This window comes from Acinonyx jubatus, chromosome F2, assembly GCF_027475565.1.
Source record: "Acinonyx jubatus isolate Ajub_Pintada_27869175 chromosome F2, VMU_Ajub_asm_v1.0, whole genome shotgun sequence".
Taxonomy (NCBI): Eukaryota; Metazoa; Chordata; class Mammalia; order Carnivora; family Felidae; genus Acinonyx; species Acinonyx jubatus.
In genome coordinates, this window is record NC_069394.1 from 42,390,564 (window position 1) to 42,407,459 (window position 16,896).

The 16,896-nt window shown below is 39.4% G+C and overlaps 2 protein-coding genes across 13 annotated transcripts in view; one reads left to right on the plus strand and one right to left on the minus strand.

The window, feature by feature from the left end:
• TMEM67 (transmembrane protein 67) overlaps window positions 1-16,591 on the minus strand; it is a 71,478-nt gene extending 54,887 nt beyond the window's left edge. For 3 of the 6 annotated variants that reach the window (XR_001430230.3, XR_008292742.1, XM_015072179.3), the window contains exons 1-2: window positions 3,425-3,701; window positions 1,700-1,788 (exon numbers count right to left, since the gene is read on the minus strand). Coding sequence is in view for 4 of the 6 variants with exons in the window: in XM_015072179.3 (XP_014927665.2) it covers window positions 1,700-1,788; window positions 3,425-3,686 (351 nt within the window). In the remaining 2 variants the exon portion in view is untranslated. Of the gene's footprint in view, window positions 1-1,699; window positions 1,789-3,424; window positions 3,704-16,456 lie in introns of those variants that run through there. The other 3 variants (XM_027064234.2, XM_053208471.1, XM_027064233.2) reach the window with 3 other exon arrangements.
• A 106-nt stretch (window positions 16,592-16,697) lies between these two features.
• The window catches only part of RBM12B (RNA binding motif protein 12B), a 29,210-nt gene continuing 29,011 nt past the window's right edge, over window positions 16,698-16,896 (plus strand). For 2 of the 7 annotated variants that reach the window (XM_015072180.3, XM_053208473.1), the window contains exon 1: window positions 16,698-16,872. The gene's annotated coding sequence lies outside the window, so the exon portion shown is untranslated. Of the gene's footprint in view, window positions 16,891-16,896 lie in introns of all 7 variants that reach the window. The other 5 variants (XR_008292748.1, XR_008292751.1, XM_053208474.1 and 2 more) reach the window with 4 other exon arrangements.

Below are 16,896 nucleotides of genomic sequence, written 5' to 3' on the forward strand. Positions count from 1 at the left end.
TATGAATAATATGTAAATAAAGTTGTTAAAGTTATAAGGATATTTCTTTCAATCCAGAATTGTTTGTATTAATGAAAGTTTTGTTTTTCTTTTTAAGTTTATTTATTTATTTTGAGTGGTGGAGGGGCAGTGAGAGAGGAAGACAGAGAATTCCATGCAGGCTCTGCACTGTCAGCACAGAGCTGATGCAGGGCCTGAACCCATGAACCATGAAATCATGAAATCCGAGCTGAAATCAAGAGCAGATGCTTAACTGATTTAGCCACCCAAATGCCTCAATGAAGTTTTTTTATAAAATATGACATTCAAAATTAGGTGTATTATATGATTTTTCCTAAACCTGGGGCAAAAATATAATATCAAAAACATGAATGTAACCAAAATGAATAGAGAACAAATGGTAATAACAAAACAATGCCACAAATTATTTTTAATTTTAGTTGAAAAGACTGGATTTATCATGAAATGCTCCTATATTTGTCAGCACATTATATAGGGCTATTTAAAAATTATGATTGTTGGGGTGCCTGGGTGGCTCAGTCGGTTAAGCGTCCAACTCTTGATTTTGGCCCAGGTCATGACCTCAGGGTTCATTAGATCGATTCTGCAGTGTGCTCTGCCCTGACAGTACCAGTCTGTTTGGGATTCTTTCTCTCCTTCTCTCTCTCTCTCTCTCGCTCTCGCTCTCGCTCTCGCTCTCGCTATTGCTCTCTGCCCCTCCCCCACTCGTGTGCACACATGTGCGCACATGCTCTCCCTCTCTCAATATAAATAAATAAACATTGGAAAAATAAAAATTATGCTTGTTTAGTAATCTCACTGAAAAATAAATTTGCTTTGTAGCCATTTCATATTAGCTTTTCATCATTGATAATTCATCTATGGTCAATATTTACAAAAATATAAAATACGTATTAAGGTGAAAATCAAACTTAAAAGTTAAATCAAGTTAGCCATAAATTAGGACAACTGGTAAATTAAACTAGTAGCTTACTAATAATTAACTTGATAGTATTTTAGACCATTAAATTCCCAGATTCAATTATTTTATTCAGATAATGAGAAGAAACATCGCTATAAAAGAACTGGCTCACAAAGACTTCCAATTATCCAAAATGACTGGAAAATGTATTTCTGTTAATTAAGAATCATTACATATAGTAACCATTAATTTACTAATTTTCCTAAAATTATGATATGACTAACAAAACAGCAATAGATATTATTTAACCTCTTTAGTGATGCAACTGGCATTTCATGAACTTATCACACCTCAGTTATCATTATAAACATGAATTGTTATATAAGACTGTTAACACAATAGGTGTAAGGCACAGAACTCAATCTGCACCAGTCAAAAAACTCACACATCCCAACTTGTTCTCTATATATACCATTCATCTATTTTTTTTAAGTCACTGAGTTACTCTATGAGAAAATATAAAGACACAAATATTCACAGCTTTGTGGTTTTTTAAATCTCAGACTTTAAAAACTAAGGCAATACATTTTTTTTTCCAAGTCTGCATAAAATTTCACTCATTTCCCAAAATTTACTCGAGAAAAACAAAGTTAATTTAATAATTTTGAGTTTTGGGACCATATTATAGTACAGCATTAAAATGTAGTTAAAAAAAATAAAGATATGTTAGTTTACTACTTTTTACAGTAAAATGATTTTAAAATAAATACTTGATACCATGTTTTCCGGGCACTTTTTACAAATAATATCAGGTCCTCCATTATTAGAGATCATCTGAAATCCTGGTAAACACACACATGAAGTTCCTAAAATAAAAACAGTCAATTTTGACCTTGGTAAATAAAAATAAAGCTCCAAGATAGGGAAAATTTTAATATTCTTAAAATCTTGAGAAGAAGTATAGCTGTTAATAGCAAGACTCTGGAATCAGCACTGCATGGGTTCTAATCTTAATTCTGCTATTCAGCTGTGTGACCTTTAGCAAGTTACTAAACTCTATGGCTTGGTCTCCACTTTGGCAAAATGCGGGCAATAACAGTACTTACCTCATAGGGTTGATATGGGTGTTAAATTAGTTATTATACGCAAAGACCTTAGAATGTGTATGGCACGCAGTAGGTACCATACGTGCTACCACCTTAAGTGCAAGCATAACTGAACTATTAAAGCACTGAACTTTAATTTTAATAATCAAACTATGCATTAACTGCTATGGGAAATTTTACTGTTCTATTTCATCCAACCATACACATATATTCAATGAATTCAAATTTACTTTGTCAAAACAAAACCTTATTAGCAGTTACCTTGATTCAAATAAACCATTGTTTTCCTCTGGACAGACAGTAGACCTTATAAGATAATCACCATTCAACTTGCTGGACAGGTAAGGACAACATTCTCTAAGGAGGCATCAAGTGGAAACAGCACCCATAGCAATCTATGTAGTAGGATGCATCCAATATCTGGGTCCGTAACTATGAAGCAACACCTTACAGTTTAAGAGCCGGTGAAATGCTTCCTCATTCATACATCCTCACCCGAGGAGCCGGCCCAGTCTTAAATGACAACTTTAATGAGGATATATCAAATTTGAAGATGGGAGAAAGTTAACACCATGGGTGACCAAATCAAGAGTGAAAACATTTCGGACCTTAGAATATGGAAAAAGTCTTATTCTGAGCAGTTTCAGTGAGGGGAACTGGGACCAAATGACCTACGTTTGAAGGGAAAAAAAAACAACAACAACTAAGTTTAATACAAAGAGACTTTAAGGGCAATTAGTAATATTCAATAATAAAAGGGACGAGTCCTAAGGAAATCTATATTAAGAACACACTGTATAGTGGAAATACATGGGTTGAGACTGAGGGCAGAGAGACACCAGTTCTTCCAATCCACAATTTAGGTAACAAAGAAGATGTAACAACATCATCGAGGCTTGAATTTCCTTATCTGTAAAATAAGAAGACTGGACCTAATCATGGTTAAGGTCCCTTCTAGCTCTAGGTTTCTGGGATTTGAAGAGCAAGATAAAGAGATAACAAAATTTATAAGCGCTAATTTGCATTCCCTCCGCAACCCATCCTGTGACCTACTTCTGTACACCTCGTTCCTTCTCTACTTTTTTTCTATCTTCGGTGGGCGACTTTCCAGGTGCCTCCCGAAAGACCCCTCGGATGAGAAGTGAGGGACTGGCGCCAAGAAATTAATTATCGGCCATGGCTCAGGAGGTAGTTTACTCGGGTTCCCCAACCTCATTTGTGTGCAAGCTGCAATCCTCCAAAGGAAACTCACCCCTCAGGAGTTGGCAGTTAACTTTCCTGAAACATTTCTTCCCGCCGACGAAAATGTGTTTCAGAGACAGGGGGAGGGGGCAGCGGGCAACAAGAAGCCTGGAGTGTTAAAACTCTGGCTAGGGCCCACCCTGAACGGTCTCACCTCGGGCATCCTGCCTCTGGTTGGCTCCACACGGCACACAGGACAGCGCGGAGATATCGAAGTACTGGTTGTGGCCGCACGACTCCGGCTGCAGGAATGGAAATGAGAAGGTCTGGGCGTGTGAGACTCGCGGGAGGGCCAACAGGAGGAATACGTTCACAGCCGCGGCGAAGGTGGACCAAGCCGCCATGGCTACCCTGGCCCCACCGCCGCTCGTCACCATGGTGCAGACGCCGGCGGCAGCGCAGTCTCCGCGCCCCATCAGCCGCTGCGGGAACCTGCAGAGCCGATTGGACGACTCCGCCTGGGGTTCCGGAAGTGTCTGCCGTCGCCGCCTGGTTGCTAGGTGAGCAAAGCCTCGGGAAGCTGGCTGGTCTGGGATAGGAAGGGGTAGAGGTACAGTAACCCTGGAGGCTGGCAGGCCAACCCGCTCTTTAAAATGTGTTTCAAACTCTGGGACGCGACCCGTTACCGGGCTTGTTATCAGTTTAGGAGGTCGGTAAATAGAATTTCACAGCAAAGACTATATGCGATAGTATGACAGAATTATGAGTATTGTTTCATTAAGCTGTTGAATGATGTTTACATCAGAATTCATCCAAATCAGGCCATTTTCGCGTTAAAGGAGACATTCCAACAGAGTATTTGCAAAATACATTTGTCAAAAAAGTAGAAAAAATCCACTGATTTGAAATATGCAATGCTGGAAGATTGGCTTAAGCACTAAAAAAAAGATCTTTCCTGCCAGACTTTTTCTTTGTGTTTCTACTTTCTTTGTTTCGGGTAAAGGAAATCATGTATATAAAATTAGATCATCTTTACTCATTTGTGAATAAAGAAGGAAACTAATTTTTAACCAAATTTAAACATACACGAATCCTGCCTTTCAAAGCAGGCATCCTTGAAGGCTATTAGCACCAAAACATTTTAGAATTACCTTTAGAGCCACTTTACAGATCATAAAATTTTATTTCTCAATATTTAAATCTCACTTCTGTTTCTGTTGTATTTTATTTTATTTTATTTTGTTCTCACACCTGGCATAATTTTCAGCCACCTTATCAATCAGTAGTAGCTAGAAACAACTTTTGGCTCTCTCAAAAAAAAGATAGATAACTTTAACCAGTATCCACCATCAGTCCTAGTATTTTTCATGTGGCCTTCCCCAAAAGACCAGCATTCACTCAGTCACTAATATCTATGATACAGGACACAGTAATATGTTCTGAAAGCTCTCTCTTAAAAAGGAATCTCAAAAATGTTTTTGAGTAATTATGCATTGCTGGGGTGTTTAACTGGTAGTGGAAATCATTTATCTGATTAAGATTTTTTTTAAAAGACATGTGACTGTACAAATGTCAATGACTCAGAAAGGATATGGTCAGAATAGTTGAGATTAATCTGCAAAAGCTTCGTATGGGTGAATTTTAATTCTAATCTTCCTTGATGAAGTGCATACTGTTATATGCTCTGTGGAGGGGATTGGGGCAATAACATTTACTCATTGCCTTCTATGTAATTAAGACAACAAAAGAGCTCCCATTCTTGGTTTTTCTTGTGTTCCACACTGTGTACTATACTAGGCTCTTGACAGCATTAATCTGAACTCTTTATAATAACCCTCTGAGGTAATACTATCCCTTTCTGTATCCCTTTCTGAGGATCAAGAAAGTAACATTTTAGAAAGTGGTGGAACTAGAATTTATTTTCATCTGGCCAACTCCACAACCTGTTACCTTTCCAGCTTACTAAGTGGCTTCTTTGTGGAATAGAGGAAAAATTTGGCATATTCTATATATAGGATGAAACGATTGCCTTTAGTTAACAAGATGGTACCTCCATTGTACACCACAGACAGGGGAACGATGATTGCCTAAGACTTTTGGGCACTGTACCTGACAAAACTGCTCCAAAAAGCTAAATAAAGTAGTGAAATGATTCAAAATAGAAACAGGTTTGACATAACTGTAGATACTATGGGTTCATCTGTATAAACTGCTTACAAGGATAGCGGAAAAAATGTTAGCTAAAACTGTTAAGTATAAATTGGGAGTGTATCATTAGGGATATTCCTACTGCAAATAATAGATCAAGTAGTTTAAGCCAGTTCCCAATGGCTTAAACAAAAACAAACAGGAGAAGTCTGGACATAGGTGGTCACTGGTGTTCATTCAATGATGTCAGATAGTCACCTCTGCAGTTTTCTTGGCTTTTCCCTCTTAGTTGCAGGGTGCTTGCCCTATACCAGATTTAAGACAGGAAGAAGAAAATAAGCTGAACCAGAGATATTTCCACTGTCTCTTAAAAGAAGAAAAAAAGTAAATGCTTTCTCTATGTCATGTCTTATGCTAAACTTCTTACCTGCATCATTTCAATATTTTTAACAGCCCTATAAATAGACAGTGCATTTATCAGCTTAAAGACATCCCAGTATCACCCAGCTAAAATGTGGAAGAATTATCCATAGAAGTGGACGAGACTAGCAGAACATGGTTTAATGTCAGCTTATGAAGAAGTCTACCAAAAAACATGAGAGGATGCTTCAAAGAGGACAGCAAATGCTTATTGAACACCTAGAATGAGATGGGTACTGTACCATGCCTCACCTACAATAACAAAATTAGGGTTATGGAAGAAGGGAGAGGCAGGGAAGGATGAATGAAAGAGCTGTTTAGGAGGAAGAATCGTGAGAATGTTATGACTTGGACAGTGGAAGTAAAGAAACAAAAACAAGGATCACTCCCGGTTTCTGATTTGGGTAGCTAGGTGGATTGTGACATTATAGGAAAACAGGAAATATCTGGGGACAGATAAAAGCTTCTTTCTGAACAAAAAAAAATTAATGGTAAAAATTAAAGTTATAGAATTATCCATTCATGGGGAGTTGGGACCATGGATAATTTAAATAACTGATATTAATTTTTTGTTTTCAGTGTGTCAGTCACTGCAATATCTCATTTGACAAAATTGGGACCATTATAATCACTTTACTTTACAGATGAGAAAACCAAGACTTAGAAAGCATATATGACTTCCTAAGGTCATACTCAGATCATGATTCTAACTCTGGTAATTTGATACCAGAGCCCACATTCTTTCTTAAAAAAAAAAAATTAATGTTTCTGTTTAAGAGCGAAACAGAGTGCGAGCAGGGGGATGGGCAGAGAGGGAGGGAGACACAGAGTCCAAAGCAGGCTCCAGGCTCCCAACTGTCATCACAGAGCCTGACACAGGGCTTGAACCCACAAGATCATGACCTAAGCCAAAGTTGGATGCTTAACTGACTGAGCTACCCAGGCACCCCTGGAGCCCACCATCTTGACCCTGATTCTTTACTTGTGCTCTTGAACCCTTGGACGTGCTTTCTTGGGCATGAATAAAGAAAAGGGAAAGGCAGGTAAGCCCATGAGGGGGTTAATGCATTAAAGTATCACAGAATTTAAAGTATTAAAGAATGTGATGAACAAATGCAAAGTGCGGAAGTGGAAGTTGTGGTCAGAAAGGGGAATTAGTGAGGTCAAGATCTTACAGTCAGGGCGCTTTGTGTGGTAAGCCCTACTCTCTTTCCTAATCTTCAGACTCTTGGTGCCAATTCCTACTAGAACTGCTGCATCACATTCAATATGTTATAAACTGGATGGGCTTCCATAATGGAACACTCTCCCAGGTTTTCTCCAGGTGATTCCTAGAATAAACTTTCTGGTTATTCCTGCTCTTTGCCCTTTCTTGACTCAGCTTCCTTTATCTAACTAAATATGGATAGTCCCTGAGGGCTCAGTCCTAGACTTTTGTCTCTTCTCATACTTTAGTTTCCCTCTGGATGTCAACCATGTCCTTGACTTCACTGACCACTTTTTGCAGATGACTCACATATTTATATATATCCAGGCCAAATTTCTTTTTCTGAGCTCTGAACCAGTATTTCCACTGCTTGCTTGGAAGTTCCATTTGGGTGGAATGAAGCATCTTTAATTCAAGGTGTCCCGAAACAACCCATGATCTCCATCCCTTCCTCCACCCCCAACCTTGTCTTCTTCCAGTGTCTTCTATCTCAGTTAATGGTAACATCATCCCACCTGTAATACAGACCAAAACTCTAGGAGTCACTTTTGATGCTTTCCATTCTTTCATCCTCCCATTTCAGTCTAGCTAGACTTCTTAATTTTTTTAACTTTATTTATTTTGAGAGAGAGCAAGGGAGTGAAAGAGAGCAAGGGAGGGAGTGAGAGAGAGCGAGGGAGGGGCAGAAAGTGAGGGAGAGAGAGAATCCCGAGAAGGCTCCATGCTGCCAGTGCAGAGTTCAATGAGGGGCACTATCCCACAAACCACGAGATCATGACCTGAGCCAAAATCAAGAGTCAGATGCTTAACTGACTGAGCCACCCAGGCACCCCTAGACCTCTTGATTTTTTACCTTCTAAATATATCTTGAATTAATCACCCAAATATCCCTTGAATTCTTTTACTTTTCTTAACCTCTATCATCCTAAAATGTCTTCTCTCATATGAATTACTGCAATGACCTATTTTAAACCTTAATTTTCAGTTTTAGGAATTATCAGTTATTCTATTTTATTTTTTTATTGAGGTATAATTGACATATAATTTTTATATTGGTTTCAGGTTTACACCATGATTCAATATTTGTATATATTGATAAATGATCACCACAGTAAGTCTAGTTAACATCTATCACCATATATAGTTACAAATTTTTTTCTTGTAATGAGAACTTTTAAGATATACTCTTAGCAACTTTCAAATATGCAATGAAGTATTATTAACTATAGTTGCTATGCTGTATATTACATCCCCATGACTTATTTATTTTACAGCTGGAAGTTTATACCTCTGGGCCCTCTTCACCCATTTCACCCACTCTCTACCCTCACTTCTGACAACTACCAGTCTGTTCTCTTGTATCTATGAGTTTGGGGATTTTTTTGTTATTTTTTAAAATAGATTCCTCATGTAAATGAGATCATAAGGTATTTGTCTTTCTCTGTCAGACTTATTTCACTTAGTGTAATGCCTCAAGGTCCACCCATGTTGCAAATGGCAAGGTCGCATTCTTTTTTTAAAATTTTTTTTAACATTTATTTATTTTTGAGAGACAGAGAGAGGCAGAACACAAGTGGGGGAGGGGCAGAGAGAGAATGAGACACAGAATCCGCAACAGGCTCCAGGCTCTGAGCTGTCAGCCCAAAGCACGACACGGGGCTCAAACTCACAAACCGCAAGATCATTACCTGAGCCGAAGTCAGACGCTTAACCGACTGAGCTACTCAGGTGCCCATGGTCGCATTCTTTTTTATGACTGAATAACATTCCTACATATATGTGTATAATCACATTTTTTCCCTTCTTTCTCTTTCCTTCTTTTTCTTTCTCTTTCTTTCCTTCTTCCTTCCTTTCTTCTTTCTTTCATTTGTTGTTTCCATTGTTTCCATATCTTGGTTATTGTAAATAATGTTACAATGAGTGTGAGGGTGCATATATCTTTTTGAGTTAGGGTTTCATTTTCTTCAGATAGACACCCAGAAGTAGAATTGCTAGATCATATGATAGTTCTATTTTTAATTTTTAAAAGAACCTCCATAATGGTTGCACCAATTTAAATTCTCACTAACAGTGCACAAGGTTTCCCTTTTTTCCACATCCTCACCAACACTTGTTCTTTTCTTTTTGATAATAACCATCCTAACAAGTGTGAGATAATATCTCACAGTTGTTTTTGATTTGCATTTCCCTGATGATTAGTGATGTTGAGTACCATTTCATATACCTGTTGGCCATCTGTATGTATTCATTGGAAAAATATCTATCCAGACCTTCTGCCCATTTTTTGATCAGATTGTTTCTCTGTGATTGAATTGTATTAGTTGTTTATATATTTTGGGTATTAATCCCTTATCAGATACATGATTTGCATGTTATTTTCTCCCATTCAGTAGGTTGCTTTTTCATTTTGTTGGTGGTTTCCTTTGCTGTGCAGAATCTTTTTAGTTTGATGCAGTCCCGCTTGTTTATTTTTGCTTCAGTTGCCTCAGGGATCTATGTTCTTAAGCACTGTTATGAAGTCTCTCCTCCAGGACAGAAACCCAGAATGAAGAGACTATGCAATCTATCAAACTGGAAGGGTAAAGTGGAGTAATGTTAAAGAGAGATCTCAGGTTAAGTGTATTGCATGTTCTCTCCTTTCTTGGTTTACTGCTTTCTTTGGGTAGAGTTTCCTGAGAAAAGATGCATAAGATGTAAATTTTTGAGACCTTGTGTATCTGAAAATATCTTTATTCTTCCCTCACAGTTACTTAACAGTTTATTTGGGTATGAAGTTCTACTTTGGAAAATCCCCTCAGAATTTTGAAGGTATTGCTTCTCTTTCTTTTGGTTTCTCATATTGCTCTTGAAAAATCTGCCATTTTGATTCTTAATCTTTTGGGTTTAAATTTGCTTTTTACCTTCTGGAAGTCTTGAGGATGTCCCTCTGTCCTCATTTTTTTAAATTTTATAGTGATGTGTCTTGGAGTATTTCATTGTCTTCTTTTGTGTTGAGCACTTGTTGGATCTTAATTGTTCCTATGAAGATCACTCACTTATTTTTCTTCTCCCTTTTTGGAAGCCCTGTTTCAGATACTGGACCCCATGGACTTTTCTTTAATTTTCTTATGTTATCTTTTCCATTTCATTTTGTTTTGTTCTACTTTCTGGAAAAATTTCCAAGCATTCTCTTTCAAACATTACCTTGAGTCATTTCCACTATTATTAATTCAACTTCTAAAAGCACTTTTTAATTTTCTGACTATATCTAATGTGTAACATCATGGTATTCTTTCATGGATGTAATATTTTATCTCTTTGAAGATATTACTTATTAATAGTGTTTTAAGTTTCCTTTTAAGGTTTTTTTTTTTTGAGAAATTTTATTTATTTTTTAATGTTCATTCACTTTTGAGAGACAGAACACAAGCAGGGGAGAGGCAGAGAGAGAGGGGGACACAGGATCCGAAGCAGGTTCCAGGCTCTGAGCTGTCAGCACAGAGGGCTTGAATTTACGAACTGTAAGATCATGACCTGAGCGGAAGTCAGACACTCAATGGACTGAGCCACCCACGCGCCCCTCCTTTTACGTTTAAAGTTTCCTTCTGCCTACACAATCTCTGTTTTTTCAAAGTTATGTTTTGTATGAGAGGATTTACTTATAAATCTGGTGACCCTTTGCTATTTATGTATCTGTGTTTTATATCTATGTATATTTATCTACTAAATGTATGCATATTAGAGTGGGGCACACTGAAAAGCTAATAGGAAGCTCTAAAAGGACATGTGGGGCTTTTTGGTCTACAATGTGTAGGGTGATTTGCCTGGGCTGTTTCTTTTTCTTTTTTAGAAAAATTTTTTAAGTTTTTATTTATTTTTGAGAGAGAGAGATGGAGAGACTGAGTGTGAGCAGGGGAGGGGCAGAGAGAGAGACACAGAATCTGAAGCAGGCTACAGGCTCTGAGCTGTCAGCACAGAGCCCGACACAGGGCTTGAATCCACGAACTGTGAGATCATGACCTGAGCCAAAGTTGGAAGCTTAACTGACTGAGCCACCCAGGCACCCCATGCCTGGGCTGTTTCTTAGGGCATCTCCCATGTTAGTGTTTTTTCTTTCTTCTGTCTTGTTGTGCTGATCAGGTTCCCCAGGAAGAAACTTCTCTCTGGAGAATTCAAGCCTGGCTGCCAGGGAAGGAGGGTGTGAGTTTCATCATTCAGTTTCATCATTTACACGTTGTCATTCTTTCATATAATAGAACCCCTGATCTCATTTGTACCCATTGTCCCATAGTCATATTCTCTCAAGAGAATAAACTTTCCATCTTCTGGGAGGAGATCTATGTTTCTTGGCTCTGGAAAGGAGTCTTAAGTGCATGTTTTTAGTGCTTTATAAATTAATGTTCAACCAAATGTTTTCATCTCCTTCCCCAACAGAAGACACTGAGGACTTCTAAGACTTTGAGGACTTATTTGGTGTATATCAGGTTGCCTTTTGCTTTTCCCAGTGTCAGTTTAGGATTCAGCCCTCTTGGATTCACAAAAGAATTTATCACCTATCTATCTCTTTCCTGCTCACAAAATTTTATTGCCGTTGCCTCCTACTCTATTATCTTCATTCGTGTCAGTTTTTGCTTCTTCCAAAAGTTCCTTTTCTGTTATATTATTAGGATTTCTGAAAGGAGAGGAAGTAAATACCTGTGTTCAAACTGTCACCTTAAACTGGAAGTCAAAAACCCTGTTAACCTGTCCGCATATACATACTCTTGCCGCCCCCTAATCCATTCTCCATACCTCAGCTGGAGTAACCTTTGAAATGCAAGTCTATCACCTCTCTGCTTAAAATAATTTTTTTTTTTTTCCAGTGGGAAGCTCAACCTCTTGAGCATGAACCACAACTCCCAGCAGGGTCTGACTTGTTCCCACATCCTTTCATTGTCCCGTGCACTCCTGTGCACTCTGCCCACATTGGTCTTCTTTCAATTCTCTGAATGCTAAGCCTGTGCACCTCTCTGCCTGAACTATTACTCTTTCCTTGCCCTCCCTGGAAATTTCCATTTACTTTGTTAACTCTACCTTTCCTTTCAGCTCATCTGTCACTTTTTTTTTTTTAAGTTTATTTATTTATTTTGAGTGGGTGGGGGAGGGCAGACAGAGAGAAAAACAGACAAGAATCCCAAGCAGACTCCATGCTGTCAGTGCAGAGCCCCAAGTGGGGCTCAGTCCTATGAACTCATGAGACCAAGACCTGAGCTGAAATCAAGAGTCAGATGCTTAGCCAACTGAGCCACCCAAGCATCTCTCATCTGTCATTTAAGGAACTCCTCCTGCCTTTTGTGATCAGGCCAGGCCTGTGATTCTCACAGCATCATGTATTTCCCTTTTATAGCTCTTGTCCTTATTGTAAATTTACATTTAGTTGAGTAATTCTTCTACTAGGTTTCCTGCCCTCTCCTAGACTACAAGAATTATGAAAGCAAGGACCATGTCCATTTTTGTTCACCCTGTCTCCTTAGTACCTGGAGTTGTGCATAACACATTGTCATTTAATATACATTTGTTGCAATGGAAAAGATTAAAACTTGCTTCACTCCCTCATTCTCTAGTTTATTGTCATCTTCCAAACTCTAAGGGGATCTCAATGCTGTGTCCTCTCATTTCATCCCTGAGAAGGGGGCAGAGGACCAACATAGGTTGAGCCTGGAGTAGGCTCTAGCCATAGTCTAAGAGACAGATTTTTTAGTGTCCACAAAATCTTCTTTCTACTTTGCTTGATGTTGATCAATCAAAGTACCATGTACCAATAACCAGTCTCAGGGGAGGACTCCAAAAATTTCTGCCCATTGCATCTTCGTTTTAGAGTCATTAGGGGAAATACAATGCAGTCAAACATTGGACAGACAGTAGTTTATTTACATAGAGAAGAGACAGAGCAGGATCAGCATCAATAGTGGTGTCAGTCCCCCATGGCCAGTGGGTCTCTCTTGGCCACTGACACAAAGCAACTGGTCTTTGTGCCACACCCCTCTCATGATGCAGTGGAAACAACCTGGCCTCTCTCTAGGACAGGATAACAGTGGGTTGACCAAGTGATGTTTAATGTACATACTTTAAACAGAGCAAGAGTACTTAGCCCAAAACAAGGCCTATCCCACATAATGTGATAGGTCAGGTTTAGTCTGTGTGGGCTCTTTAACTCTTGGCAAGGAGGTGTTGCAGACTCAAGGCCCATTCTTATGCAGCTGAGTGGGGTCTGAAAGACTGCATGAAGGAGACTCCCTCTTCCAACACAAAGTCTTATAGACTCTTTCCTTCTTCCTCCGTTCACCCTTTTCTTCTTTCTTTCACTTTCTCCTTATATTCTGTGTTTGGAAGTTCTCTTTAGTTTATTAGGTCTTCTGGCTTCTTTCTTTTATGTACCCAGTACTAAATGGAACCAAGAGAAATGACGCCTAAGCAGGAGAGGTCATGTTTCATGTGTGGTTCTACCTGTTCACTAGAAGTGGGTTCTATACTGAGATTTGGGGGCCAAAGCTTCAGCAGTAAAACAGATTTTGTCCACCACCTTTCCTGCATGACTCCTTTGTTAACCTATAACATAAATAACATTCAGGATCTCAGTCTCCTCCATCTTTCTACCATGGCGATAAGACTCCCATTTACTCCGTCACACACAGTTGAGCAAGCTCCTTTATTTAATCAGTAGTGTCCAAACAGGGCTCCAATAATCCCTAGGGGTTTTGTAGGTGTGCCTCTGAGGACCACCTCAGGGGAAAATTGGAAAAGAGCATTCAGGTCACCACAGCAACAGGTAAGATTTCATGTTATATGCTTTTCTTGGTGCTTTACTATGTATTATATATAATACACAATGCATGTGTGTGCATGCATGTTTATGCACATGCATGTGTGTTTTACATACACAACACTCCTACTGTCACCTTCACTTGATAGGTGAAGAAATTAAGGCAGAGTGATTCAGTGACTAATGTGATACAGCTAGCAAGTGGCAGAGTTAGGTATGGAACTATGGTATTCTGATTTCTGAGCCAGCCTTCTTGATTTCCAAGTCATATTGGAGTTTGTTGTGTGTTAGGGACTGTGGTAAGTGCTTTACAAGCACTATATCATTTAGTCCTCAAAAATGGCCCTGAATGGTGAATACTGTTATCTTCACTCTACAAATGGAGAAACCTAAGGATAAGGAATTTGTTCACAGTCATCAAGTGGCAGAGTTGGGATTTAAACTTGGATCTGCCTGATTCAAAAGCCCACAGTCTTAATCCCCATGTTCAACCTGTGCTTCTGGTGTAATGGCGTGTGCAGTGTCTATTCTGCTACAGTATAAGCTTCCTGAGGAAAGAGGGCTGAGTTGTTCACCCTCGTCTTTTAGGGGCCTTGGCAAGGTTCTTGGCCCACAGTTTGTGCTCAATAAATGCCAGTTAAATTGAATGGAAGTCAAGGTGTGCAAGATGGATAAAGGACTTTGCAGTTGAGAAGATCAAGGAACTCTTGAGATCAAGTGAGAAAAGACTGTTCTTGTGGGTGTTGAAGAGCTAGGAAGGGCAGCTGAAAGCTGTCTGATACCAAAATCATTCTGGAGGGTAGGGAGTGATGTAGATATAGTAAAAAGCTGGGAGAGGTTGAGTAATTGCCCAGGCAGAGCCACAGAATGCTCATGGCTTGGTGTGGTTACCATATTTTATGATATAGTCTTGTTCCAGAAACTTACTTTTCTTTCTGTACTCTGAAATGATTAGACATCCATGTTGACATATTAAAGGCTCAAGAAACTATTCTATAACCAGGATACCATGTAATTAAAACTAATTACCTCAACTGGCATTTTGATTGTAATTGGTATTGTTATCTGAGTGAGGCAGGAGGCAGACTAGAAAAGACAGGCATACGGTATAGTGTCTTATTTGTGGAGAAAATCTGTGCAAGTAGAAGGGGATGGCTATCCCCAAACAGTAAATGAGGCTGACAATACCTGTTTAAGCCTGTTCAAAAGAGGGAGTTTGATCTAAGCATACTTGTTCAGATTAGCCTTATAGAAAATGCTCATCAAATGATAGCTATTATTTTTGTTAACATAGATGAGAATGCTTCCTAGGTACCCTTTAACTGAGAACCACTTTTTGAGATTAGGTACCTTCTCATGTTCTATTTCCACATGTAGCGAACAACTCTTTGAGTATTTGACTTCATATAGAGAGCATATACAGGCCAGGAAAAGTGCTGGTCAGCCAGAGGTGATCTCAGGTTCACTCTACTAGTGTTTCTTCTTGTGACTTAATATTGGCAATATTGACATTCTGGAGTGTTGGTTCTGTGTTTGTTTAAAGGGAGCCTGCCTCACAGGCCAGAATCCTCTTCCTGTGGCCTCTGGGAGCAAATGAGCAGGGTTCAATTCCTGGATTGGATTCAATTCCTTCATTATCTCTGTAGTTTTGAGCAAGCTATGCAATCCTTTATGCATTATTTTCCCTTATCTGTAATATAGGAAACATAATAGTACCTACTTCTAAAAATAGTTGTAAAAATATAATGAGATAATGCACAGGGCTTGTCACGTGGTAAGTAAGCCCTCAATATATTTTAGCTTTTGAGGCCAGGTTCCCCTAGGACCAAACCCAGGACTGTAGGGAATAATCAAGGTAAATGCTATCTACTCAATAAGCCTAGCTTCCCAAAGTGCCCTCTTTCGGCATGGATGGCCTGGGTAACCCTGACATTTGAAACAAGTCACTAATACTTACCTAGTCTAAGGTTTTATATATATTAACTTATTTAGTATTTATGGCAACCCCATGGGGTAGATATTATTTTATCCCCATTTTACAGATGAGGAAACTGAGGCATAGAGAGGCTAAATAACTTGCCTGAGTAAATGGTGGCTCTCATTCCAGGAACCACCTTTTATTCACTTGATAGACTACCTCTTATAATCATATCAGAAGGATTGAAAACTCATTTTTTCATCTCCATTTTAAAGATGTAGTATCTGCTTTCTTAGTGAGCTTTGACTCCAACCATATATGCATCATGTAGTTATAAAACTGGTGGGCTGCTTTGTTATTTGTAAATAATAAAATAAAATCAAACACAAGGCTGTTCACCAGATATTACATAGCTGGCATCACAGAACATGCCTGTAATTGTGCTTTTCACTTACCATTTGTTCAGGATTGGTCTATCTGTTCTCATGTTTCAAAAAACTAGGAAGTAGGAACAACAAACGTAAAAAGGCACTTCAAAAAGTTATTAATGTCTATAAAATTGAATAGGCATGCATTTATTAAACCCACTGGGTGTTGGTCATCTAAGGCAGTAAAACTAACATTTCTGTGCCTTTTTAAAGCTTATGAAAGAGCCTTATAGAAGATGCTTACAACACACGATAACTGCAGCGGTGAAAAGACAAATCGCCAACTGGTCTCTGCTTTTGCATCTCCTTAATTCCTGTAAACCACAGACGTTTCCCCAACGTACCTCAGCAGTTATTATTGAAGCTTCTCCTTACTGCAATGATACGGCCTCGAACTTTGTCTAGGAATCTCTCCCTTCTCTGGTGGAGGCGCCCGGATTGGCTGGAATCTGAACATGCGCAGAAGCTCAGCAAACCCTAGGCGGGCCGTTGTGCTCGCGGGCACCGCCTCCCTTCCCCTGACAAGGGGAAGCGGGTGAGCACAAGACGCGTGCGCAAACGTGGCCGGGGCGCCGGGGTGGTGGGTTACGCCTGGAGAGCGCATGGGCAGACAAACTGTACGTCCGTTTGTCCGGAGCGGAGGGGAGAGTGGGCGCCATCTTCTTCTAGGCTCACTGAGGGCTTCACCTGTGCCCGGCAGGCTGCTGCGACGAGGAGTGCCCCCCGCCCCCGGTCTTGTGTGTCCGACTCGGCAGCAGTGGTGTGTGTTTACTGCCAAGTGCGA